Consider the following 25,816-nt stretch of genomic DNA (forward strand, 5'->3'; position numbering starts at 1 on the left):
CCTGAGGCATGAGAAGACCTTGGTCTGCCAAATAAGAGAGCTGGCCAGCAAGGCTGAGTATCAACCTCAGTCTGGAAACCAACTTGCATCAGCATTGCCTCGTTCCAATGAGCAAAGAGCCTCAGGAAGTCTGGGGAAAAGTTTCAGAGAACTGTGGTGTTCTTCTCGTGCCAGATGTGATGATAGGACTTTGGCTTGGGACCACATGTGGAGCTTATTCACTCAAACTTGTTATAGAATATCTATTTTTCTACCAGTAATGCCCTGCCAACAAAATAAAAATAAACACATGCAGAGGTAGTCTTCAGGTGCCTACAGTTACTTTCTATTAAAACAGGCTCTTCTTGCATAACCTGTTTTTCTTCTGGAGGAAATTTTTTAAGCCATATATTTCTTTTCTTAATTTTAATTTTATTTTTATTTTTAAATAGAGATGGGGTCTCGTTATATTGCCCAAGCTGGTCTCAAACTCCTGGCCTGAAGTCATCCCCCCACCTAGACCTCCCAAAGAGCTGGGATTACAAGCATAAGCCACCACCTCTGTTCATAACCCATATATTTCTGAATTGTAGCTTAACTCAATACAACCACAGCAGAAATGTTGGGGGGGTAGCAAGAATGTTGAAAATAATATTGTAGTCTAAACATGAACTTCATAGCTTATACCATTACAGCTTTCTTCAAACTAGATCACTGTCATCTGTAAACAATAAACAAGACTGTTTACTCAGAACTTATTGTCAAAAGCGGGAGCCCTATCTGTTTAATTTTTTTCACCTAATATTTGCCTAGGACTTAGAGATATTATGTGATGACATTATTCAAATATTCAGTCCTAGGACCTTAGACTTTGTCAATTTGATGAACAGACTTCTTATATTAGGAAAAAAAAAAGGAATTTATATTTTTTTCTCTCCTTACAAAATAATTCCCTCCCAATGTCCTTTTTTTCTCAGCTTTATTGAGGTGCAATTGACAAATAAAAATTGCATATGTTTACAGTTTACATGATGTTTTGATATATGTATACATTGTGAAGTGGTTATCACTATCAAGCTAATTAACATATCCATCACCTTGCATAGTTAACTATTTGTGTCTATGTGACAAGCATGTATAAGATCTACTCTCTAAGCAAATGTCAAGTATACATTACATTATTATCACCTATAGCTGTCATGCTGTATAGCAGATCCCCAGAATTTATTCATCCTGCCAGAGACTTTGTAGCCTTTGAAAAATACCTCCCACTTCCACCACACCCTGGCAACCACCATCCTACTCTCCGAGTTTGCCTTTTTTTAGATAAATACATGAAATTATACAGTATTTGTCTTTCTGTGCCTGACCTATTTCTTTCAGCATAACGTCCTCCAGGTTCATCCATGTTACCACAAATAACAGGATTCCCTTTGTTTGATGGGCTAAATAATATTACTCTGTGTGTGTGTGTGTGTGTGTGTCTGTCACATTTTCTTTATCCATTCATTCACCAATGGATGTTTACATTAATTCCGTATCTTGGCTATTGTGAATAATGATGCAATGAATATGGGAGAGCAAACACCTCTTCAACATACTGATTTCATTTCCTTTGGACGTGTACTCAGAAGTGGGATTGCTGGCTCACATGATACTTCTATATTTAATTTTTCTAGGGACCTCCATAATGGCTATACCAATTTATGATTTATGTTCCCATCAACAGTGTACTAGAGTTCTTTTTCTTCACAGCCTCACCACCAATTGTTACATTTTGTCTTTTTGATAATGGTCATTTTAACATATGTAAGGTGAGATCTCCTTGGGATTTTGGTTTGCATTTCCCTGATGATTAGTAATGTTGAGCTTTTTTTAATTACATATGTTGGACGTTTGTATGTCTTCTTTTGAGAAATGTCTATTAAGGTCCTTTGCCTATGTTTTAATTGGGTTATTTGTGTTCTTGTTATTGAGTTGATTGAGTTCATTTTATATTTTGGATATTAACCCAAAACCATATAAATCATTTGCAAATATTTTCTCCCATTTTTGTGGGTTTTCTCTTCTCTCTGTTGATTATGTTCTTCATTGTGCAGAAGCTTTTTAGTCTGGTGCAATTGCATTTGTCTGTTTTTGCTTTTGTTGCCTATACTTTTGGGGTCATATTCAAATAATCATAGCCGAGCCCATCAATGTCAAGAAGCTTTTTTCCTGTGTTTTATTCTAGTGGTTTTACAATTTCAGCTCTCATGTTTAAATCTTTAATCCATTTTGAGATAAATGCCTAATTTCATTCTTCTCCATGTGGACATCTAGTTTTCCCAACATCATTTATTGAAGAGACTGTCATTTGCCTATTGTGTGTTTTTGGACCTTTGTTGAAGATCATTGACCTTACATGTATGGATTTTTTTCTGGGCTCTATTCTGTTCCACTAACCTATATGCCTGTTTTTGTGCCAATACTATTGTAATCCTAATTTTATTCTTCTCCATGTGGACATCTAGTTTTCCCAACACCATATATTGAAGAGACTGTCATTTGCCTATTGTGTGTTTTTGGACCTTTGTTGAAGATCATTGACCATAAATGTGTGGATTTTTTTCTGGGCTTTATTCTGTTCCACTAACCTATATGCCTGTTTTTGTGCCAATACTATACTCTTTTGATTACAATAGCTTTGTAGTATATTTTGAAATGAGGTAATGTGATGCCTCTAGATTTGCTCTTTTTGCTCAAGACTGTTTTGGCTATTTGTGGTCTTTTGTGGTTCCATATGAAATTTAGGATTGTTTTTTCTATTTCTGTGATAAACATCATTGGAATTTTAATAGAGATTACATTAAATCTATAGATCACTTTGGGTAGTATGGACATTTAAACAATATTCATTCTTTCAATCCATGAACACAGGAAATCTCCAATTTTTTTCTTCAATTTCTTTCATAGAAGTTTTGTTGTTTTCAATATACAAATCTTTTATCTCTTTGGTTAAATTCATTCTCAAATATTTTTATGCTATTGTAAATGGGATTGTTTTCTAGATTTTTTTGGATGTTCATTGTTAGTAGCAGAAATGCTACTAATTTTTGTATGTTGATTTTGTGTCCTACAACCTTACCAAATTTATTTATTTTAACAGTTTTCGGGATTTTTTTTTGGTGTAGTCATTGAGGTTTTCTATATATAAGATCATGTGATCTGTTTTCTATATATAAGGTCATGTGATCATGTGATTTTACTTTTTCCTTTATGATTTGAAGTTTTCTATTTCTTTTTCTTGCCTAATAGCTCTGGCTAGTACTTCTAACGCTACCTTGAATAGAAGTGTTGAGAGTGAGTATCCTTATCTTATTCCTAATCTTAGAGGAAAAGTTTTCAAATTTTCACCAATGAGTGTGATGTTATCTGTGGACTTGTCATGTGGACTAGTCATGTATGGCATTTATTATGTTGAAGTACATTCCTTCCATATCTACATTGTTAAGAGTTTTAATCATGAAAGGATGTTGAATTTGGTCAAATGTGGGTTTTTCACATCTATAGAGATAACTATATTATTTTTATTATAAAAATGGTATTTTTATTATTCAATCTGTTAATGTGGTGTATCACATATATTGATTTGTGTATGTTGAGCCATCCTTGTATCTTAGGAATAAATCACACTTGATCATGGTGTATGATCTTTTAATATGCTGTTGAATATGGCTTGCTAGTATTTTATTGAGGATTTTTACATCATTGTTCATCTTGGCTTATAATTTTTTTCTTGTGATGTCTTTTTCCAGCTTTAGTATCAGGATAATGCTGACTTTGTAAAGTAAGTTTGAAGGTGTTCCCTCCTCTTTAGTTTTTTGGAAGAGTTTGAGAAGGATTGGCATTAATTCTTTGATAGATTTCACCAGTGAAGACATCAGGTCCTGGATTGTTCTTCACTAAAAGGTTTTCTAATACAGATTCAATCTCCTTACTTGTTTTTTTCTGTACAGATTTTCTATTTCTTCATCATTTAGTATTGGTAAATTGTATGTTTCTAGGAATATATCCATTTTTTCTAGATTATCCAATTGTTGGTATATAATTATTAATAGTAATCTCTTATGACTCTTTGTATTTCTGTGATATCATTGTAATATCTCCTTTTTATGTAAAATTTAATTTACTTGAATTTTCTCTTTTCAGTTAATTTAACTAGTTTCTTAATTTTGTTTATTATTTCCAAAAACCAACTCTAAGTATCTTTGAATTTTTCTCTTGATTTTCTAGCTGCTATTTCACTTACTTCTGCTCTGGTATTTATTATTTCCTTCTTTCTGCTGACTTTGGACTTAGTTTGTTCTCCTTTTTCTAGTTCCTTGAAGTGTAAGTTTAGATTATTTATTTGAGATCTTTTTTCTTCCTTTATGTAGGCATTTATTACTATAAACTTCTCTCTTCAGCTCTTTCTGTTTCTGTTGCTATGTTGTGTTTCCATTTTCATTTGTCTCAACATTTTAAAAAATATTTTCTTGGACCCATTTGTTGCTCAGGAGTATGCTGTTCAATTTTCATATATTTGTGGATTTTCCAATTTTCCTCCTATAATTGACTTCTAGTTTCATACTATTGTAGTTAGAAAATATATCTGATAAGATTTTAATTTTCTTAGATTTGTTTTGTGGCCTAATATATAATTTATCCTAGAGACTGTTCTATGTGCACTTGAAAAGAACTTGTATTCTACTGCTGTTGGGTGGAATGTTCTGCACATGTATATTAGGTTTATTTGGCCTATAACATTCTTCAAGTCTGCTGTTTTCTTTTTGATTTTCTGCCTGGATGATCTATCCATTGTTGAAAGTCAGGTACTGAAGTCCCGTACTATTATTTTGTTGTTGTCTATTTTTCCTTTCAGTTCTTTTAGTACTTACTTAATATATGAATATTTAGGTGCTCCATTGATGGGTGCATATATATGTACAATTGTTATATCCTCTTGATGAATCTGTCTCTTTATTATTATATGGTAACCTTCTTTGACTCTTGTGACGGTCTTTGACTTAAAGTAGATTGTATCTCATGTAAGTATAGACACTCCTGCTCTTTTTTTTGGTTGCCATTTTCATGCAATATTTTTTTCCCATCTCCTTACTTTCAGCCTGTGTGTGTTTTTAAAGCTAAAGTGAGTCTCTTGTATGCAGCATATAGTGAGGTCTTTTTTTAAAAAATCCATCAGCCACTTTATGGCTTTATATTTGAGAATTTGACCCATTTACATTTAAAGTAATTATTGATAGGCAAGAACTTATTATGGCCACTTTAATTGTTTTCTCACTGTTTTGTAGTTCCTTTGTTCCATTCTACCTCTATTGTCCTCTTTTATAATGTAATGATTTTTGGTGGTAGTTTGCTTCCTTTCTCTTTATCTTTTGTGTATCTATTACAGCTTTTTGGGGGAATGCTTACCATGAAGCTTACATAAAGCATCTTGTAGTTACAACAGTCTATTTTAAGCAGAAAACAACTCAACTTCAGCTGCATGTGGGAGTTCATTGCCACTGGACCTGCTTTACAAGAAATGCTAAAGGGCGTTCTGCAAGTTGAAATGAAAAGATGCTAAATAACAACATGAAAACATACGAAAGTATAAAGCTCACTAGAAAAGTAAGTAGTCAAATTTAGAAACATTCTACACTTTAACTTTCCTTCCCCATATTTTAAGTTATTGATGTCACAATTTACCTCTATTGTGTATCATGTATCATTAATAAATTATTATAGCTATAGTTATTTTTAATACTTTTGTCTTTTAACTTTTATATTGGAGTTAAAAGTTATTTATGCACCTACATTACAATATCAGAGTATCCTGAATTTGACTGTATTCTTATTTTACAGTGAGTTTTATACTTTCATATGTTTTCACATTGTTAGCTTTTTTGTTTGTTTGTTTCCACTTGAAGAACTCCCTATAGCATTTCTTTTTCTTTTTCTTTTTCTTTTTTTTTTGAGGCAGTCTCACTCTGTTGCCCAGGCTGGAGTGCAGTCGAGCAATCTCGGCTCACTGCAAACTCTGCTCCCGGGGTTCATGCCATTCTCCTGCCTCAGCCTCCCGGGTAGCTGGGACTACAGGCACCCACCACCATGCCCAGCTAATTTTTTTGTATTTTTAGTAGAGACAGGGTTATACTGTGTTAGTCAGGATGGTCTCAATCTCCTGACCTCGTGATCTGCCTGCCTCGGCCTCCCAAAGTGCTGGGATTATAGGCGTGAGCCACCGCACCCGGCCCCCTATAGCATTTCTTATAAGAAAGGATATAGCTAATATCCCCAGGTGGTCTCCTTGCCTCCTCCATCCCACCTTGCCCCCTAAACTCTAGCATACATTATATGAGGCTGACCCCTTGTGTTCTGCTATGGGATATGTAAAGTGAAGACAAAGAATTCAAGAGGCTACATGCAATTCCTGATCCTACCTGAAACTAACTCTGCTTCAAACTCTGTAATAAGTTTTCTGGTATTTGCTTAGTACTTCCTAGTTTTGCATCGTGCAATAGCCTGTTCAATCATCCACAGAAATTGGGTAAATGCCTTTTAACTTTTTCTGTCTTCATCAAAATGGACTATAGAACTTGAAGCTGTTGGCTTTGTGTGCTCACCAAACAGTCATCAGTTTTACAACTGAGACATTTTAGTGGTTTAGGGGGACTCCTCCCACATCTTCTCTAAACCCTATTTTAGAAAAGGCAACTATAGGGGAATTCTGGTTATAACACCTCCCCCACACACATGCTTCCCCCTGTACCCCTCTTCAGGAAGCTGCCCATGTACTAGATCTAAAAACCTCAGACAAGTCTGAGAAACTCCTGATCCAACATGCTGCCCAGGTTTCAAAGGGTTCTTATAAATCAGATTATGGCAGAAATTTCCAGGCACTTTTTGGAGTGTTTTGGCATAAACAAAATCACTAATAAATATTAGATCATCCTATAGTGTCTTTACTTTCCCAGTTGTGCCTATCCTGCACTTGAAAGAAATGACCCAAGGTTTCTGGACCCAGTAAAGATACTCCTAAGACAATATGAGAAGCCAGAATCCCTTGGCAGACTTTTCGTTGAAGAGAGTTCAGAAAGCAAGGAAATGACAAGTCCTAACGAGTTGTTGGGAGAAAATGGACCATAATATGAATACAAAAATAAACGATATAGTTCTACATGGAGAATTCTTGCATACATTCATATTCAGGAGATTTAGGTGGGGAATGGAGTGTTCTGTTTAATCATTAGTTAGAATATAGTTTATTCATTAGAATATTGGTTTGGCTGCAGTTACAATGAGACTCAAAATAACAGCGGCTTTAAAAACACACACTTTATTTGCCTGTAATACAAAAACACAGGTTGGCAATTCAGGCTGGTAAATTAGCCCCACAATCTTGAGGGTCTTCTTTTTGTTGCTCTCTCATCCTCAACAACTGGTTTCCACCTGAAAGTCCATAATGGCTGGCTTAACACCTATCATCCTGCCAGCTTCCCAGCCAACAAGGAGAGCACAGGGGATGAGATGGCACATCCCTTAGCTTTAAGAGCACAGCCAACAGTATACATATTACCTTTATTCAGAGTCCACTGGCCAGAACTGAGTCCATACCTATACCTATCTGCAATGAGTGCTGCAAAATAGAAGCTTTAGCTGGGCAACCATAAATTCTCTTATGAGAAGAAGAGAATGGGTCTTTGAGGGCAATTATTAGTTCTTCCACAGCCTACTTTCCAAGGATTAGAATATAATATCTAGAATTAATATAGAAAGCGGTTCTATAATTAACTACCAATCCCTTCTCACCAAAGAATTGGCAAAAAGCATAGTCTGGAGTAACTCCACTTTTATTATTATGATTGCATATATTTTTTTCTTAATCTTCCTCTGTGGCCCACATGTTTTACATGCCACATTGGTCTACGAAGGTATCATCATTTCTTTACAAACATTTTACATACTTTTATACTAATTTCACATACTTTTTAGTCTCTGGGCCTAAAGTTTCTAAATATTGTAATTTAACAGAAGACTTTTCATTAACATTTCTATAGGTATTGATAATTTTGATGTGTATTGAAGAGACCAAACAATGTGTAAACTTTAAGGAGGCAATTTGGGGAAGCAGAAATATTGTCAAGTTTAGATCAGATTTTTCTTTATATCAAGTCCCAGCTCAACTTTTTACTAATTACTTACTCTTAGACAAGTTAATTTACTTTTCTGAGCCACATATTTATTGGTTTTAAGTAGGGGGTGGGCTAAAATATATCCTTGCAAGTTTATTATAAGGATTAAATGATTCATTCCATAACAAATGTCTAGCAAAGTGCCTGCTACATAGCAGATGCTTAGTAAATGGCTTAGTAGCAGTGCCTGCTACATAAGCAGATGCTTAGTAAAAGTAAATAAATGGCTTTATACACTTGCTAACTTCTTTATACACTTCACAAAATTCCTGCCACACTCCATCTGCAAGTGATCTTCCCCCTTCTCTGCTCTGTGTTGTGAAAAGTTGAAGACAGCCCTGATGTTTTGGTGAGTCAAGCACCATTTTAAAGTGGTGTACTGCCTAAAGAATTCTTTCCCAGAGTGCAGAAATCATTTGCTCTACGAAATCTTTGTCATCCTTTACAGTTCCTCCTCCAGTGTTCCAGGAGAGTTGGAGTTTACTATTTATTTTTTGCTGTTTAATTTGTTTTATAAATTAATATTTTGGTACTTAGTTATTTCACCCGAACCATGTGTGCTATATGTGCTTAAGGTCTGATAATCTTTATTTACCAATTTAAATCATTTGTAAACCTAAGAAGAATTTCAGGCAGCTTAAAAAGTTACATCTAGTACAGTAAACTTTTTAAAAATAGAAGATAAAATTAGAAAAATGAAACAAATGGAAAAAAAGAATAGGACATAAATGAAGCCAGTGGTGAAATGAGTGCCCAAATGCACACACCCTCAGAGATTGTAGATGCCTCCCTTTGTCATCAGATTAGAAACTGGGTGTCACAGTGTATTTTGCTAGGATTGTCGTAACAAAAGATCACAAATTTGTTGTCTCACAGTTCTGGAGGCCAGAAGTCCAACATCAAGATGCTGGCAGGGTTGGTTCCTTCTGAGGCCTGTGAGGGAAGGATCTGTCCCAGGCCTCTCCCCTTTGGCCTGTAGATGACCACCTTTATGTTCACATGGTGTTCTGCCGGAATGTGCCTGTGTCCAAATTACCAGTTGTGTCAGATTAGGGCCCATCCCAATGACCTCACTTTAACTTGATTACTTCTGTAATGTCTGCATCTCCAAATAAGGTCACACCCTAAGGTACTAGAGGTTAGGACTTCAACATACATATTATGGGGAGACACAGTTCAACCCATTGCTTTCAACAGAGCAAACTCAGAGCTCGTTGTTTTGTTCTATTTTGTGTTTTATGAGTTTTTTTATTTTTCAAAATCTTGCTTCAGGACTTGACAGGGGTTTAGCAAGATCATTTAAATATTAATTACTGTATAAAGGACCAGAGAGAGGCCCCGGTCATGTGGGCTTTGGGATCACAAGGATTCTGCTAGAAGGCAGCTTGCTGCCCCTTGGACTAATTACACTCTAAGAGCCACTGGAAGTGGAGGCTTTTTCAGTTCTCCTATTCTACATCTCTTTAGTCCTCTATAATTAACATAAACTATACGCTCTTCCATAATGTTTTCTAGCACTCTCTGGAGTTCTCAATTGCTTTTGTATTCTGGTAGTTTCATTGTAGGTTTGTTGAGTGCATAACCAAAATATCTATAGAATCTGGGTAAATGTCCTTTCACACCACTGACAGAAATGTCAGCCAAGAATCTGTCTGGAAACCTATGAGAAAGAAAAAGATTTTCACCTTTCTAAATTTTTAATACAAATAACAGTACACAACAATCTGATCTTTATGGCAGTAATGTCTGAACATTTCTTAAGAAAGCAAGAAGGTGTGGAAATCAAAATTTTAGAGACAGAAGACTTTAAATGCCTTCTCCTTCTCAGGGTAGAGAATTGAAGCCAGAAAGATGAAGTCTTCTGGCTCCCAAACCAACATTCCTTTTATTAGGCTTTTTTTTTTTTTTTAAATCAGACTCAAATACCACCTATAGACTGCAGACTGCACGTGAGGATTTAGTACAGGTGCCCTTTACCTGAACCCCCTAACCCCAAGTGTGTTTCTGAATTCAAGAATTGTTTGGGCCGGGCACAGTGGCTCATGCCCATAATCCCAGCACTTTGGGAGGCCGAGGCGGGCAGATCATGAGGTCAGGAGATTGAGACTATCCTGGCTAACATGGTGAAGCCCCGTCTCTACAAAAAAAAAATACAAAAAATTAGCCAGGCGTGGTGGCATGCGCCTGTAGTCCCAGCTACTCAGGAGGCTGATGCAGGAGAATCGCTTGAATCCAGGGGGGCGGAGGTTTCAGTGAACTGAGATCGCGCCACTGCGCTCCAGCCTGGGCTACAGAGCGAGACTCCGTCTCAAAAAAAAAAAAAAAAAGAATTCTTTGGATTTTGGAAAGACAGTTCAGCACAGTGTACATACCATACATCCCTTAACATTCCCAGTAGGGTCAGGGAGAGCTACTTCTAATCAAACACACTAATATTTCTGCAGCAAAATGTGTGAATGTCCACATTATGTGCAAAAAATAAGGATCATTTATAGTGTGATGTCACATCATCGATCAGATTTTGCCACCAAAATGAGTTATGAAAACCTAGCAGTTTTCAGTTTTCAGTACTCTTTAGATTTCAGGATTAAGGATAAAAGATTGTTCACTCTCCTTAAGCTACAAGTGAGATTCTCAAGCTGTGTTTTGCAGAACTACTTAAGAGTGCCCCAGCCCAGAAGCACTGAATCAGATTCTTTGGGGTGTGGCCTGGGAATTGGAATTTTTGACGAACAACCCAGCTGATACTGATGCAGACGCTGGGGAAACACTTGGAGAAACACTGCCTAGGGCGTAGTGCTATGGCATGGGAAACAGACGGGAACCTCAGCTGGGCTATTTTCATCACATGCCTCTCCCCAAACCTCCCTTTGACATCACTTTGACCCTGCAAGTCAAGTTTCACAGAATTTTTCTATGACATTTTGATGGAGGTGGGTGTCCAAAGGACAGGAATATACACAGATCAAAGGGACAGGAGAGAAAAACAAAACAGAAAAAGGCAGATAGAATTACTATTCTAAACTCAAGCTACAGTCTGGTCATCAGATTATGTCACATGTATTCATTCACTATCTACTGAGTATGCGTTATCAGTCAGACACTGGTGCAGGTAGTTGGACAATCACAAAATAATTCTAGACCAAGTAATTTTCCCTTTTGGTAATTCTTGTTTCTCTCTATACCACTTGTTGTTTTGGGTTTTGTTTTGTTTTTTGAGGAGTGGGCATCAGCCACCGAAGCACATTGAGTCCTTCCAGGCGGTAGCTCCATCTGCTGGAATAGAAGGAAACTAATCAGTGTCCCATTGTTTCATATAGATGAGCTTTCGCATGTACTAAATCACAATTCACTATTTGACCAGGTCACTTGTGCTAATGGAAGTTGTTTGTCAGCTATAGGTAAGCAGAGGAGAGAATTACCCACATAACCCCATCAGAGAGCATTAGACTAATCTACATGGTTGAGAAGGCTTTAGTGTTAAATAGGTTAACACCCAGTGAAATTTCCCTAATATAGCCTGTGCTGGATGGAGATGCACTGACCTTCCTCGCAAGAGCCTTTCCCTGAACTTGGGCTCCTGAGAGAAGCTCTGAACATGGCTATCCCTGCCTTTCCATCTTGGCAGTAGGTAATGAGCTAGGCATGGGAGCTCAGAATACCACCAAAAGCCCTTTAGGGGCTATCCAGGCTTAGCATTCTGTCTGAATGTCCTCAAGTTGCTTTGTTGACCATTTATTTACCCTCTCCTCTATCTCCTCTAGCCCTGTTCATTTTCTCTACAGTACCCATTTCCCCCTAAATTCACTCTTTGGTTTTACTCACCAAAGCTTATACTCACACCCCTCTTCATCTGGGCGTCTGTTTCTCTAGGTTTCTTTTTACATGGGTTTGCATATGGAGATCTGGTTATCTCTGCGGAGGTTTCTATGTTGATATCTGTTTGGAGGTCTCTCTATAGGTAGGTGTATATCCCTGTGGGAGGGAGTAGAGGTGATAAGGTAGTGTTTATGTTTAGATATATCAGTGCTCACATGTGGGAACATAACATGCTATTTTCAGCCTGGCTGGCTTCTATGGAAAATGGAGGATTTGGATAAGTGGAGGGGAGGAAAGAAGCTGAGAAGGAAGGAGGGAACATTTGTAGAGGTGGAAATGAGTGTGACCAATAAGGGATCTATGAAAAAAACAGACTAGAGAAGCCTCCTCACCAGTGTCAATCCACAAGAGCAGAGACTTTGTTCTCTGGAGTCTCCTTGGAGGCTTGAAGGGGGCCTGAGACACAGCAAGCACTCAATATGTGTTGGATGAACAAATGTTATTGCGATGGTTACTGTTACATAAAAGTGCATCCTATAGGCATCTAGAGTTTTGTAAGTTGCAGGGTGTTTAGGAATATTTGTGGTGTCAGAAGTAGGTTGGAGAAGGAGGGAGGAATCAAAGCTGGCCCTGAAAGTCAGACTGAGGAGCTTGAGGTGGAAGGGACCGTTGCATAACTGAGGTTGCAGGGGGCAGGGCACTCTGTAGGACTCCTCACAAACGTTGCATCGGCAGTCACAGCTCAGTTCCTTACTAACTGGGTGCTGTGGGACAAGCTTCCCTTCTCATGTCCCTGGATTCTTCTCTTCTGCCTGTCTCAGAAATGTCTAGGCTCCACAGGGCTCAGAACAGAGGCACCTTCTCTTCTCTATGTATATTTTCTCCTGCAGGCCAATGGTTCCAAACACCGTGTATATGCAGATAATCCCATATTTTTACCTCTAGCCAGATCCCTCATCAAGATTCAAGTATTCAACTGTCTAATTGACCTTTTGATTTGGATCATCTTTTTTTTACATGGCCAAAATAGAACTCTTGATTGAATGTCCCATTTCTCTTTCTCAACACCTGTTTCTACTACTCTGGTCCTCCTAAATCTGTTATTGGCACTGTCATTCACCTAGTTGCTTAAGCTAGAAACATCTTTCTGGCTCCTCCCTTCTCCTCGCTTTCCTCTACAGCTCTCAGCTAAAAAATAGGCCCCACCTGTCCCCTTGTATCCATCTCCACTTGCTCCTTTGGTCCAAACTCTGTCATCTCCTGCTTCAACTACTGCAATAGGTGCCTATTTAGTATCCCAGGTTTATCTCATACACCCTTATAAGCCTTTCACCACAATAAAGCCAGAGGGATATTTAAATTTTTAATTTAGATCAGTCACTCGCTGCTCAGGTTTCACTGTATTCAGCTTTGCCATTGCATGAGAATAAAACTCCAAACTGCTGGCCATGGTGGATGGGGACCTCCACGTTCTAGGCCACACCCCTCCTCCCCATCCTCATCCTCCCCAGTGTCCCTGCCCCTACTTTTCTTCAGCCCCTGCCTGTCTTTAAGTCTCTTAAGTATGCCAGCTCCTTCCTGCTCAGAGGCCTTGGCACTCCCCTCAGGCCTTTTCAGGGTTGAATCCTCCTCATCCCTGCGTCTCAGCTTAAAGGTCACCTTGCTCCAGATGCCTTCATGAATTACTCTACCTAAAGCAGGCCAAGCCACCTATTACTCCCGCTCACAAGACTTTACTGTTTACTTCGCAGGAGTCTTCACGGTTTGTAATCCTTTCATTTGTTGCCTTGGTTTTCCCCACTAGGTTGTAAGTTTCGTAAGAGTGAGGACTTTATCTTCAGTACTGGTGAATCTCAAGCTTCTAGAAGAGTTCCTGGCACAGACTAGACACTCAGTAAACATTTACTGAACATAGGAATGAGCCTCCATAAGCCTCATTTTCTTATTCTATGACCTAAGGATAAAAATACAACCTGCCTTATAGAGTGGTTATGAGGATTAAATGAGAAAATAGAACTTAATAAATGCTAGCCATTATTATTATTACATTATTAGTAGTAGTATTGTATTAGTAAGACTAAGTATACTTAGTCTTACTAATATTAATACTATTCTACCACATTACTACTAATACTATAGTAATAGTTTTTAGTAGTTAATTTCCACTACCTTATACGGATTGTTGAAAAGAATAATACTACTACTACAGTAGTAGTATTATATGGTAGTCAAAATTAACTATAATTTACAAATAAGTAAACAAAGATCAGAAATATAAATAGCCTACTCATGATCACTTACCTTGCATACATTACAGCTTAAATTTTAAGAGTAAAGGGTTGCAAATCAATACAGATCTTAAGCCTGAATGATTGGAGGGAAGGTATTACCAATGGCATAAATAGGGTTTTTGAATGGAGGTGACTCTAAAAAAAATGAACTCATGTTGTGCTGAGTGAATAGCTGGATATTCCTGGGAAGATGCCTCACAGACTATCGGAGATACAGAACTTTTACTCAGATGAGAGGTGAGCAGTTGGAGATTTGAGCATTAGATGAATATAATATCTCAGTTGTGATCATAATACCATACCTGGAACACACACACACACACACACACACACACACACACACACACTCTCTCTCTCTCTCTTTGGGACCAAAACAGTTGCTGCTCTTTGCTCCTCAAATAGGCCTTTCCCTCTCTCTAATCTCTCACCTTCTTATTCACCCAACCCCCTAGCTGACATTTCCTTCCATCTTTTCCATCCTAGACCTTCCCCTGCAACACCCCATGTGCATTTTGGAGGCTCACTATGCAGTCCTTAAGAATGGAATTAACTTCAGGACCTTCAAGCAAGTCTTTACCAGCTCATGTAGGATCAGATTCAGGTGTCATGAACTTTTCAGAATAGGACAAATAAACAAAGTATCACAAAAACTCTTTCTCTTATATTTGTCTCTAAAAATAGCTAAAATTTATATAGCATTGATATGCCAAGTGCTAAGTATTACGCATATGTTAACCAATTTGTTCTTTATAACAACCCTATGAGGTAGGTGGTATTGTTTTCTCTATATTATAGTGGAAATTGAGACACAAAATAGTTAAGAAATACGCTGAATGTTACAAAACTGTTATGCTATGATTGGTTTGAAAACAACTGGGGTAGACTGGGTATGATGGCTCATGCCTGTCATCTTAGCACTTTTGGAGGCCAAGGCACATAGATCACTTGAGGCCAGGAGTTCAAGTGCCCAAGTTCACCAGCCTGGCCAACATGGCGAAACCCCGTCTCTACTAAAAATACAGAAATTAGCTGGGAGTGGTGATGTGCACCTGTATTCCTAGCTACTCAGGAGGCTGAGGCACGAGAATTGCTTGAACCCAGGAGGCAGAGGTTGCAGTGAGCTGAGATCTCTGCACTCTAGCCTGGGCAACTTCATCTCAAAAAAAAAAAGAAAAAAAAAGAGAGAAAAGGAAAGAAAAAGAAAAGAAACTGGAGTAGATTTGGAGGAAATAGAGAGGAAACCTATAAGGAGGTTGCAGTTAGAGAAAAGAACACTTATAACTAAGATCCCAAAGGAAAAATAATCCCCTGGGATCTGCAACTCTTAGATCACCTCAAAATATAAAACGTTAAATATTAAAAATGAGAATGTCATGTCACCTCTAAAGTTCAGTGACATTTGGTGAAAAGAATAGTAGCCAAAACTTTTTAGTCTGGTCACTAGACATAGCTCTGCCAACAACCAGGTAAGAGATTTTAGGCAAGTTCCTCTCTAATCTCTGGGGCTCAGTTTCCTCCTTTGTACTAGAAAGGGACTTGACTAGTTAACTTCTGAGGGCTTTTATACTTGAATTACTACATCAGTTTATTAGGCTGCGTAGCTGTGTACATCACCAGCCTGCAAACATAGTCTTCTTTAAGCACGAGTTTCTTCATGTTACTTCCCGACCCCAAAACACTTTTTGATGCTTTCTCTGGCCTTTGTGCTCCCATCCCCCAAATGGCTGTGACAATCTTGATATTAGAAATAGCCATCTTGTGGGGAAAAACCTCAAGCTTCCCATTTGTTTTCTAGTATTAACTAACAGAAGAATTTACTGGTAATCCACTTAAAGAGATGAAGCCTTATTAAAACCAAAAACAAGTGGCTCATGGGAAAGCTTTTGTGCACTTGAGCATAACTCCTCATTTGTGTCAGCCAAAGGTTGTCCTGACTTATATTGTCATGCATTTTAACCAAACTAAGGTATCACATCATCATTACAAGTTTCACAATTTGTATCCCGGAGTTGTCTTGTTCTTTTTTCTCTTACCAAAAAAATTGAGTTTAAGGAAAAACTTTAATCTGAAAAGTAAGCGGACTCACTTAGCACAGTGTCAGCTGACCTACTTGTTTCAGTTTAAATGAAACCAACTTTTGCTCTTAATTCTCCCTTCTTCTTTCCTCTCCCCTACTTTCACCTACTTCCTGGAAAATGTCATTCAGGTCAGAGTTCTTAGATGCAATGTGAGATGGTTTCTATCTTCCCAACCAGGTGATTTAGCACCTGGGCCTGCATGTTGCTATAGCTGCAATGTTTAGACATGGGTTTGCAAGTGAGTAGGGTCTAAAAACAGAGTCTTGTTGATAGTGTACATGCCACAGAATTTTTGAATTGCTTAGTTACCATTGAGCTTGGTTATAAGTAGAAACCACTTATTTAAAAAAGAAAAAAAGAACCACCATTTGCAAATGAGATCTACTGAAAGGCAAATAAAGCCTCATCTAAAAGTGTGGCTATTATCAGTAACAGCAATTATGATGATTTATGCTGCTTGGTACATTTCCACATAGGCTTCATATGCATTTTTAATAATAATTCTCAAAACCATGGAGGGGGGGGACAGGCATTCTTTCATTCACTCATTCATTCAATCAGTTGTCCTAGCTTGTGAGAAGGACAAATGGCCAGACCGCTTTTTGAGACAATGAACAGGTAGTTAGAGAAAAGGTCGGGTATTTGCAGGGCTGATTGCATCCTGGGACTCAGAAGGTCAAGAAGTGATACACCAGGAGCTCAAGAATTGCAACTATAATTTATGCAAATGATTCACACTAGAGTTAATAGTACAAGTTACAGAAACCCGACAGCTGGACAGGAAGAGGCTATTTTAGAGTCAAGCCAACATCTGGGCGTCACCTGGGATTCATCATTGCAATCTTACTAGAGCAGCACATTCCCACCTTGTCAAGAAGAAGGACCTACGTTTAACATTAAAATGTCTTGTGGACTCCCCACACGATAATTGTCATCTTCTTTATATCTGTTAATTGAGAAATATATAACAATAAAAATCTGTTCATTAAAAATATATAACGATAAAAATCAACTAGGAATCAGCAGAGATTTAACATAAATTTATATTTCACTAATTCTACCAGTGCTATGCCAGTTTTCAATTTATTACCTCTTTGTTCCAGGTTTCTTCAGCAGCTGCTCTGCAAACATGCATTGGACCCTTTAAGCATTTCTCCTTTACAGTGAGCACAATGCTAAGCTTTGTCAGCAGATGCCAATGGAGCAGCACTGCAGAAGAAGGCAAGTTTCTCTTCCTGATTCTGGTGTGCTACTTTTCTTCTTCTTGCTCCAGCTGCATCATCCATCAGTGGTACTATGTATAAGACCATCCCACTGTGCCCTGCCCTACCACCTGCCCAGAGGCACAGTCCCTCACTGACTATTTGGCCTGATCCTGAGCCTGTGGCCACCTTCTCACAGCCCTGCAACACAGGCACTGTGTGCTCCAGGCCTCATGTCCCCAGCAGTGGCCTGACTGTGCACTCAGCCACAGCCTCAGTTTGCCTGTGCTCCAAGAAATTGCATCCTATTTGCCCAGCAGCTATGGACCAGCTCTAGTCCTGGAAAATAGCAGGCTTCTCTGACATCTAGTGGACTGCAAACACACCTTCTCCAGCAAGGCCGGAACCCCAGCCTTAGGGAGAGAACCCTCTTTCCAAGTTGTCTTTCCTTGGGTACTCTCCCTCAATCCTCGGATACCCTTGAAAGTTCTCTTTACATTGTTATGGTTATTCTTCTATCACTGTCGAATAATGTTTTATATTAAACTTCTCTTGCTTTACATTACTATGTGGTTTCTGTTTCTTGCTTGAACTCAGACTGATAGAAGTTCATTTGGAAAAACAGCAACACTTATGTGTATGAGATATTCAATCTACAGATAACATTTGGTATAAGAAAGCATTCTCAAATCCCTTGCTACTGATACCTGCAACCTTCTAGTGTCCATAGTCAGCAAGTCAGGAAACCCTGGACTACAAATGGACAGATTGGCAGGAAGAAAGAATCCTTGACATGAAAATGAAGCTATTTGGGGGATGAGGTGAACAGTGTAGGATGCAGGAAGCTTTGATTGCTAGGTGTTGAGTGGTCAGCCCTGCTCCCTCTTCATCCAGAATCTATGAAAGTCACAAAGATAAAGTCTGTCTTGGATTGAAGAGATGGGGAAGAGTAGACTGGGGCTATGTGCAGTCAGAATTGGCTCAAACACTAGACTGGGATGTAGCCTATGGATGGATAATGGGCTCTATCCCAGCCTATGGAGCCTATGGATGTAGCTAGGTTCCATCCCATTCCAGTGTCTGAGCCAATTCTGACTACATATAGCCCCAGTCTATATGTACTCCGAAGGGGGAGGGGAGGCAACAGCAAACCCAATAGTGAAGATCAGAGAACAGCTGGGAGATGAAGGGCAGAGCTGACATCAGCATTTATTAAGCACCTGTTTGACAGAAGAGTATATAAGGCAGGGGGACATTAGGTTAACTGCTCAAGAGCATCCAGTTTACAAATGGAATGTTCATGCTTAGAAAACAGGTCACCTGCTTCTTAAATAGGAATTCCTCTTTATCACACTGCTAATCTTCCCTGGGCTTACTATTAGGGGTAGGACAGAAGGTTTTTGTCATTTTCTACATTCCAGAACAGATTAAGGACTCACCTATTTATTGAAGATATTGATGAAATTGGGTTTTTTTTGAAATATCTGGATCTGGCTTTTGGAGGATTAGATTTGGGAGAACATTTTAACCTCTGATTTTCCACCAGATTGGGGCTTTTTAAGCTATTCCTTGGATCAATTTTGGTAATCTACAATTCTCCCCAAAAAAGATGTATTTCATCTAAATATCCAATTTATGTGCTTAATGTTGTAAGTAGTATTTAATTTCTAAGTATCTTCTATATCTGTGGCCAAACTGATTTTTTACAAAAAATGATAATGTTACTGTGTTTTCTTCCCTTTCTTTCTTTCTTTCTTCCCTTTCCATTTCTTCTGCGGTCACAGAAGCCGGGGGTTTACCTAAATTTTTCTATAGAACCAGCTCTGTGTTTTTCATGTCAATTCTATTCCATTGTTTTCCTTCTTTGTTTTCAATTTGATAGAAGGAGTGTTATGGGAGATCTCAGATGCAGAGATGTGTTAATTATACTCTCTTCTTTATGGCTCATATCACAATTATTCAGGACGAGACAGTCTAATTATTTTGATTATTTTGTCTTTTCACTCTACCATCATCTTCACTCCCATTCCCTTCTCCTGAATATACTTCTTACCGTCCTTGGGTCTGTGTGTATCTTAGGAAAAATATAATATGTTTTTAAATTTATTTTACTCAACTGCTTGATTTTAACATCTACGCACATTGTATGCTTATGTTAGTTTCCTATTGCTGCTATAATAACTTATTACAAACTTAGTGGCTTCAAAGAACAAAAAAAATTCTCTAAAACATAGCACATTTCTTTTATAACCTGTAAGTGGGAAAGTCTATTACCTAAAATCCAGAAGCCATAACAATGATTGTTACAGTGACTATACAAAAACCTACAAATCCTCCATGCCAACAGACACACACACAAACACAGACACATACACACACCCCTGTAGGCAAAGCAAAGAAACAAATGATAACCTGGGTTAGAAGTCATGAATATTTTGCTAAAATTCACAATTCCTATTACAAAGGGCTAATCTCTTACATAAAGAGCTCCTACAAATCAATAAGACCATCAACCCTGTAGAAAAATGAGCAAAGAATATGAACAGATTGTTCACACTAAAATAACTGCAAATGATTTTTAAACATGTGAAAAGATGATCAGTGTTGACTTACAAGAGGAATGCAAATTAAAAATACATGGAAATACTACTTTTCTTTCATTAGAAGGGCAAAAATCCAGAAGTTTGGTGACTATCTTGGCAAGACTGTGGGAAAAAAGGTAGGAATGTAAATAGTTACAAACCCTCTGGAGGGCAATGTGGCAAAATTACAATAATCTATCAAAAATGTAAGACTATATATGCTTTAACCAGGCACTTCTAGAAATTTATCCTAAAGATAAACTAACACATACACAATGACATATGTATATTTTGTGATCTATTTGGGAGAGTAAGATTGAAAACAATGTTAATGTCCATCAATAAAGATTCTTAGTTATGCCTCCACCAAAAAAACATAAATTATTCTCTTACAGTTCTGGAGGTCAGAAGTCCAAAATCAGTCTCACTGGGCTAAAGTCAAGGTGTCAGTGGAACTGGTCCTGTCTGGAGGTCCTGAGGCCACCCACATTCCTTGGCTCATGGCTGATTCCTTGCTTCACTACCACCTTTTACTTCCTTCATCACATCTTCCACTCCTGACTGTTGATCCTACTGCCTCCCTCTGATAAGGAGCCTTGTTATCACATTGGCCCACCCTAGGAACCCAGGATCACCACCCCCATCTCAAGTTCACCAAACTAATTGAAGCTGCAAAGGTTGTGGACATGTGGATGTAGCCATTTTTTGAGCACTGTTATCCAGCCTACCACAATGCTCATCCAGTCCATCTCTTCTAACAGCTGTGTGGCGTTCTGTGGCATACCTGCCCCATATTTTACTTATCCATGCCCTACAAATAAACGGCTGCTACCATGCACATCTCTTCTATAAATATCCTCTAACATGGTCCCTTAAGCATCTGTGTGAGACTGGGGAAAGAGGACACAAATTCCCAAGCCCCATCATCTGGAAGGGTGTCAACTACCTAGACTGCATAACAAAACAAATCCCGTGTAAAGATTGTTGCCAAGTTCACCCTTGTTTGGGGACTTGATAGCAATTTTCCCTTAAAAACCAAAATTCTACCCACTAGCCATGGGTTATACTGGGAAGAACTACTGCCAGCTTGTTGTATGCACACACTTGCCATTTCTCCAATTATTCCCAGGTTGCTCTCCAGACTGGCTGTATCATTTTACATTTTCACCTGCGGTGCAAGAAGATTGTAATTTTCGTCAAAACCCTGCTAATATATGGTAATATCAGATTTTCTCATTATTTACTATGACGGGGATAAAAAGGTTTCCCATTTTTATTGAGGCACTATTTGTTTTTGTTTTTGTTTTTGGTGGTGGTTTTAAGGAGCAGAGAGTTTAATAGGCAAGAAAGAAGGAAGAAGCTCCCCCATACAGAGACCGAGGGAGAGGCAGTTCCAAAGCCAAGTGAGAAAACCCTGTGTGCCTCGGAAAAGTGGCTGCTTATACGAGGTGGCTGGAGGAGGTGGTGTCTGATTTGCATAGGGCTCAGGGGATTGGTTTGACCGGGCATGTCACTCACATAGCCCGTGGAAAAAACTGGACCTCCCACCTAGTCTTTTAATATGCAAATGTAGGGCGCCACGCTGTTCTACACAGGGAGATACATGGGGGCGGCCATGTTGCCAGGCACGTGTGAGGCCAAGGGCAAGAAGAAGAGGGCGGGAATCGCCAGGTTCGGGTGGACCCAGTTTCTAATGGACTTCATTTGCATATCAATGCTTGCCAGCCAGCTCTAAGAGCCAGGGCTTTCCTGTGAAGCACTGATTATTATGTGGTTGACCATCTATTGATGTGCTTGCCTGCTATCCATGCCGCTTCCTACTTTTTGGAATCTGCTCCTCATTTTCTCATTTTCTTCCAGAGTGTTTCACTTGGTGTGGTGATAGTTGATATTGTTGTTCATTTGAAGAAGTTCCTTGTATTTTTTTTTTTTTTTTTTTGAGACGGCGTCTTGCTCTTTCTCCCAGTCTGGAGTGCAGTGGCGCGATCTCAGCTCACTGCAAGCTCCGCCTCCCGGGTTCACACCATTCTCGTGCCTCAGCCTCCCGAGTAGCTGGGACTACAGGCGCCGACCACCACGCCCGGCTAATTTTTTTGTGTTTTTAGTAGAGACGGGGTTTCACCGTGTTAGTCAGGATGGTCTCGATCTCCTGACCTCGTGATCCGCCTGCGTCAGCCTCCCAAAGTGCTTGGATTACAGGCATGAGCCACCGAGAAGTTCCTTCTATTTTCTAGATATTACTTGTTAGTTATAAATATTGCAAATATCTTAATATATTGTGTATGCCTTAACTTTTTTGAGAATCTTTTACTTAACAGACATCTTTCATTTTGATGTATTCAAACTTATTAACTTTTACCTTCAAGTTTGTGTACTTGCTTTTAAATTCATTAATTTTCACATTTATTTTTATTTGTTTCTTCTTCCTATTGTTTGTTGTTTTTTTTCCTCTAGAATCCTCAGTTAAATGCCTAGTTGTTTTATGCTCATCTTTTAGTTTTTAAAATTTACACAGTAAATGTGGGCTACATTAATATTATTGCTTTGGTGACAAATATTTTCGAACCTAACAAAATTTTATTTTAAAATTTAATATTTTTAACTCCAAATCTTTGACCAAGGTATTTTTCTTTCCCTCTTTGTAAAATTTTTTTATTTTTAATTTTTATGGGTACATAGGTATGTATGTTTATGGGGTACATGAGATATTTTGATACAGGCAGACAATGTATAATAATCACCTCCTGGTAAATGGGGCATCCATCACCTCAACCATTCATCATTCCTTTGTGTTACGAACATTCCAATTGTACTCCTTCAGTTATTCTAAAATGTACATGAATTATTCCTTACTGTAGTCACCCTATTGTGTTATCAAATACTAGATTCCTATTCTTTGTATCTATTTTTGTACTCATTAACAAAAAATGTTTCTGCTTTGAACTGTTTTCCATCTACTACTTTGCAGATGTTGTTTGCTTTTAAAAATAGATTTTATAACTGGGCTAAAATAAATAATATTGCTAGAAATCACAGTCTACATCATATAAAGAAGAAAAGTAGGTCCTTCATAGCAAGCAAAAAAACCAAAATACCCTGAAGTACAAACCAACCCCACCCATTCTTTCCTACTCTAATTTTTCCTTTCTTTTCCACCCTAATTTTTCCTTTCTTTCTCTGTACTGCTAAATATTTAACATCTGGAATTGTTTGAGGTTTTTGGCTTTATTTTTTATGTATTTTTTATCATTATCATTATTCTGTGAGAACACAAGGTTATTTAATATTAAATAGCTATGAGTAGAGAGGAAACTCGAAAGTCATTTTCTTAATTCATTACTGTCATACATTTCTTAATTATTGCAATGAGGATGAACCCATTTATACTGAACCTATACTTCAGCCAATGCCATAGATACAAATTGCAACTTAAGAGAGCAAAAGAAATATAAAGGCTTAACCACATCTTGTTAAGTTGTTCATTCAACAAATATTTATTAAGGGCTTATCGTGTGCACTATTCTGACCACCAGGAATATAGCAGTTAACAAAGTAGACAAGATCCACGTTCATCTCTCCACCAAAGCTTTTTAGGAAGAAAAGCTGCAATAAAGAAATAAACAAAAATAAAAGTAATTTTAGATATGGGTATATCCCAGAAAGAAGCTAAGACATGGTGACCTGAGAGCCAAGCACTTACCCAACAAGAAGCCAGCAATGTGGAGGTCATCTGGAGGAGCAAGAGTGGAGGCCACAGCAAATGCAAATGACCTCAGCAAGGCCCTTCTCTTTATCCAAAATGCAACAAGAATCAGGCTTATTAGAGTCAATTGCTGGAAATGAAAGAGAAACTATGTTTCTAAAATGGTTCCTCACAAAATTTCACAAATAGGAATTGACTGTAACACTATGCAGTCAGGAGGGGAGTCATGATGGGAGAAGTAACCCAATTCTGGAAAAATAACAATGTTTATGGATTGCTTTTTTAAAAAAAAAAATAGGTGCAAATATTCGTAAGGATTGATTTCTCAACCTGTAAGGACCATTTCTCCTGAGAAAAGGTTGACATGGCCCTGCTCTCAACACACGAATTAAAGTATCACAGGGCAGCATTTTCTTCCACTCCCAAACTTTCCATCCAGCTAGAGGGCTTGCTTCTCACTCCTTTACCCTTCAATGTCCAGCCCAGTTCATTCCAGGCTTTCACAGTCCAGGATCTTTCCCTAGAAGTCTGGGCCTCTCTTCTCTTTCTTATCCAAACCATCTATTCCCACTCAACCCAACATCCTCTTAATTTGTATTCTCACAGCTAGACCATCAGCAAAGCAGAGGGCCCTCCAGAGACTAAGGTCACCCATTAGAAGACAGGAGTTATAAATGAGAACAAACTGTATCCTTTACAACTGTATCTCCAATTGTGCTTTGCTATTTTATTATTTCCAATAACAGCCATCTCTCTTTGTGGTTAAGATTTCAGAAACTACATAAGTAGCATGTATTACAGTAACTTAATGGTAGGAACAAATGTCTGTACAAATTTTGTTTACTGAAATGGTTCTGAAGCTCATTCATTCTGCATTTCCTGGACTGACCTTACAAGTTACTTATTGCAATATATGGTTTGTTTCATGGTGCTTCTTAATGTTTTGTATTTTAAATGACTGCTAGTCTGAAGAAATATGGGATAGAAGCTCACATTTACAGTAGCCTCTAAAAACAGAAAATACCCAGATAAAAAAGTTAATAAGAAATGTGCAAATGTATATAAGGAAAATGTAAAAGTGCTCCTGAAGAATACAATTACAAAGCTGAATGAATATGAAGATATTTGTTCAATATCAAGGACAGAAAACTCAATCATAAGAAGGTGTCAATTCTCCCTGGGTGATCTTTCCCTTGTGATAAAATACATACAGCATAACATTTACTATCTTAACCATTTTAAGTGGACAGTTCAGTGGGATCAAATACATTGTCAGTGTTGTGCAGCCATCAGCACTCTCCATCTCTGGCCTTCTTCCATCTTGTAAAACTGAAACTCCATCCCCATTGAACAATAATTTCCTGTTCCCCTCCCCCTAGCTCCTGGCAGCCGCCATTCTACATTGTGTCTCTGTGAATCTGACCACTCTGGGCACCTCATCTAAGTGGAATCCTACAGTATTTGTCCTTTTGCAACTGGCTTATTTCACTTAGCATAGTGACCTCAACATTCATCCGTGTTGTAACATATGTCATAATTTCCTTCCTCTTTAAGTCTCAATGACTTTTAAGTGTAGCGTGATCCTAATAAAAACATACATATGTTAGGCTGATGTGGAAAAATAAGCAACTAATAAAAAGAGCTCCAAAGTGTTGGAGTCCCACCTAAGGTAGCTGTTATTTATCATGTACTCATTTATCCTCGCCTTACCCTATTCCAGATACCACTTTACAAAACAGGCAGGTATTGCTTTCCACTTTTTTTTTTTTTAAGATGGAGTCTCACTCTGTCACCAGGCTGGAGTACAGTGTCCCAATCTAGGCTCACTGCAACATCCGCCTTCCGGGTTCAAGCACTTCTCCTACCTCAGCCTTCTGAGTAGCTACAGGAGCCCTTCACCATGCCTGGCTAATTTTTGTACTTTTAGTAGAGACAGGGTTTCACCATAT

General features: G+C 38.3%; 1 protein-coding gene and 1 long non-coding RNA gene across 4 annotated transcripts in view; one reads left to right on the forward strand and one right to left on the reverse strand.

Annotated features, from left to right (window-relative positions):
• LOC129474213 (uncharacterized) overlaps positions 1–18,147 on the forward strand; it is a 37,673-nt gene extending 19,526 nt beyond the window's left edge. For 2 of the 3 annotated variants that reach the window (XR_008654488.2, XM_055265251.2), the window contains exons 2-3: positions 14,786–14,887; positions 17,484–18,147. Coding sequence is in view for 1 of the 3 variants with exons in the window: in XM_055265251.2 (XP_055121226.2) it covers positions 14,786–14,887; positions 17,484–17,684 (303 nt within the window). In the remaining 2 variants the exon portion in view is untranslated. Of the gene's footprint in view, positions 1–5,410; positions 5,629–14,785; positions 14,888–17,483 lie in introns of all 3 variants that reach the window. The other variant, XR_008654487.2, reaches the window with a different exon arrangement.
• On the reverse strand, positions 7,833–24,048 carry LOC129474219 (uncharacterized). The gene is made up of 3 exons (XR_010116896.1): positions 23,865–24,048; positions 12,018–12,167; positions 7,833–11,468 (listed from the first exon to the last, which is right to left on the reverse strand). It is a non-coding gene; the product is annotated as an uncharacterized lncRNA (long non-coding RNA).
• Between the last annotated feature and the right edge of the window lie 1,768 nt (positions 24,049–25,816).

The sequence above is a fragment of the Symphalangus syndactylus genome, chromosome 2 (assembly GCF_028878055.3).
Source record: "Symphalangus syndactylus isolate Jambi chromosome 2, NHGRI_mSymSyn1-v2.1_pri, whole genome shotgun sequence".
NCBI classification, from domain to species: Eukaryota; Metazoa; Chordata; class Mammalia; order Primates; family Hylobatidae; genus Symphalangus; species Symphalangus syndactylus.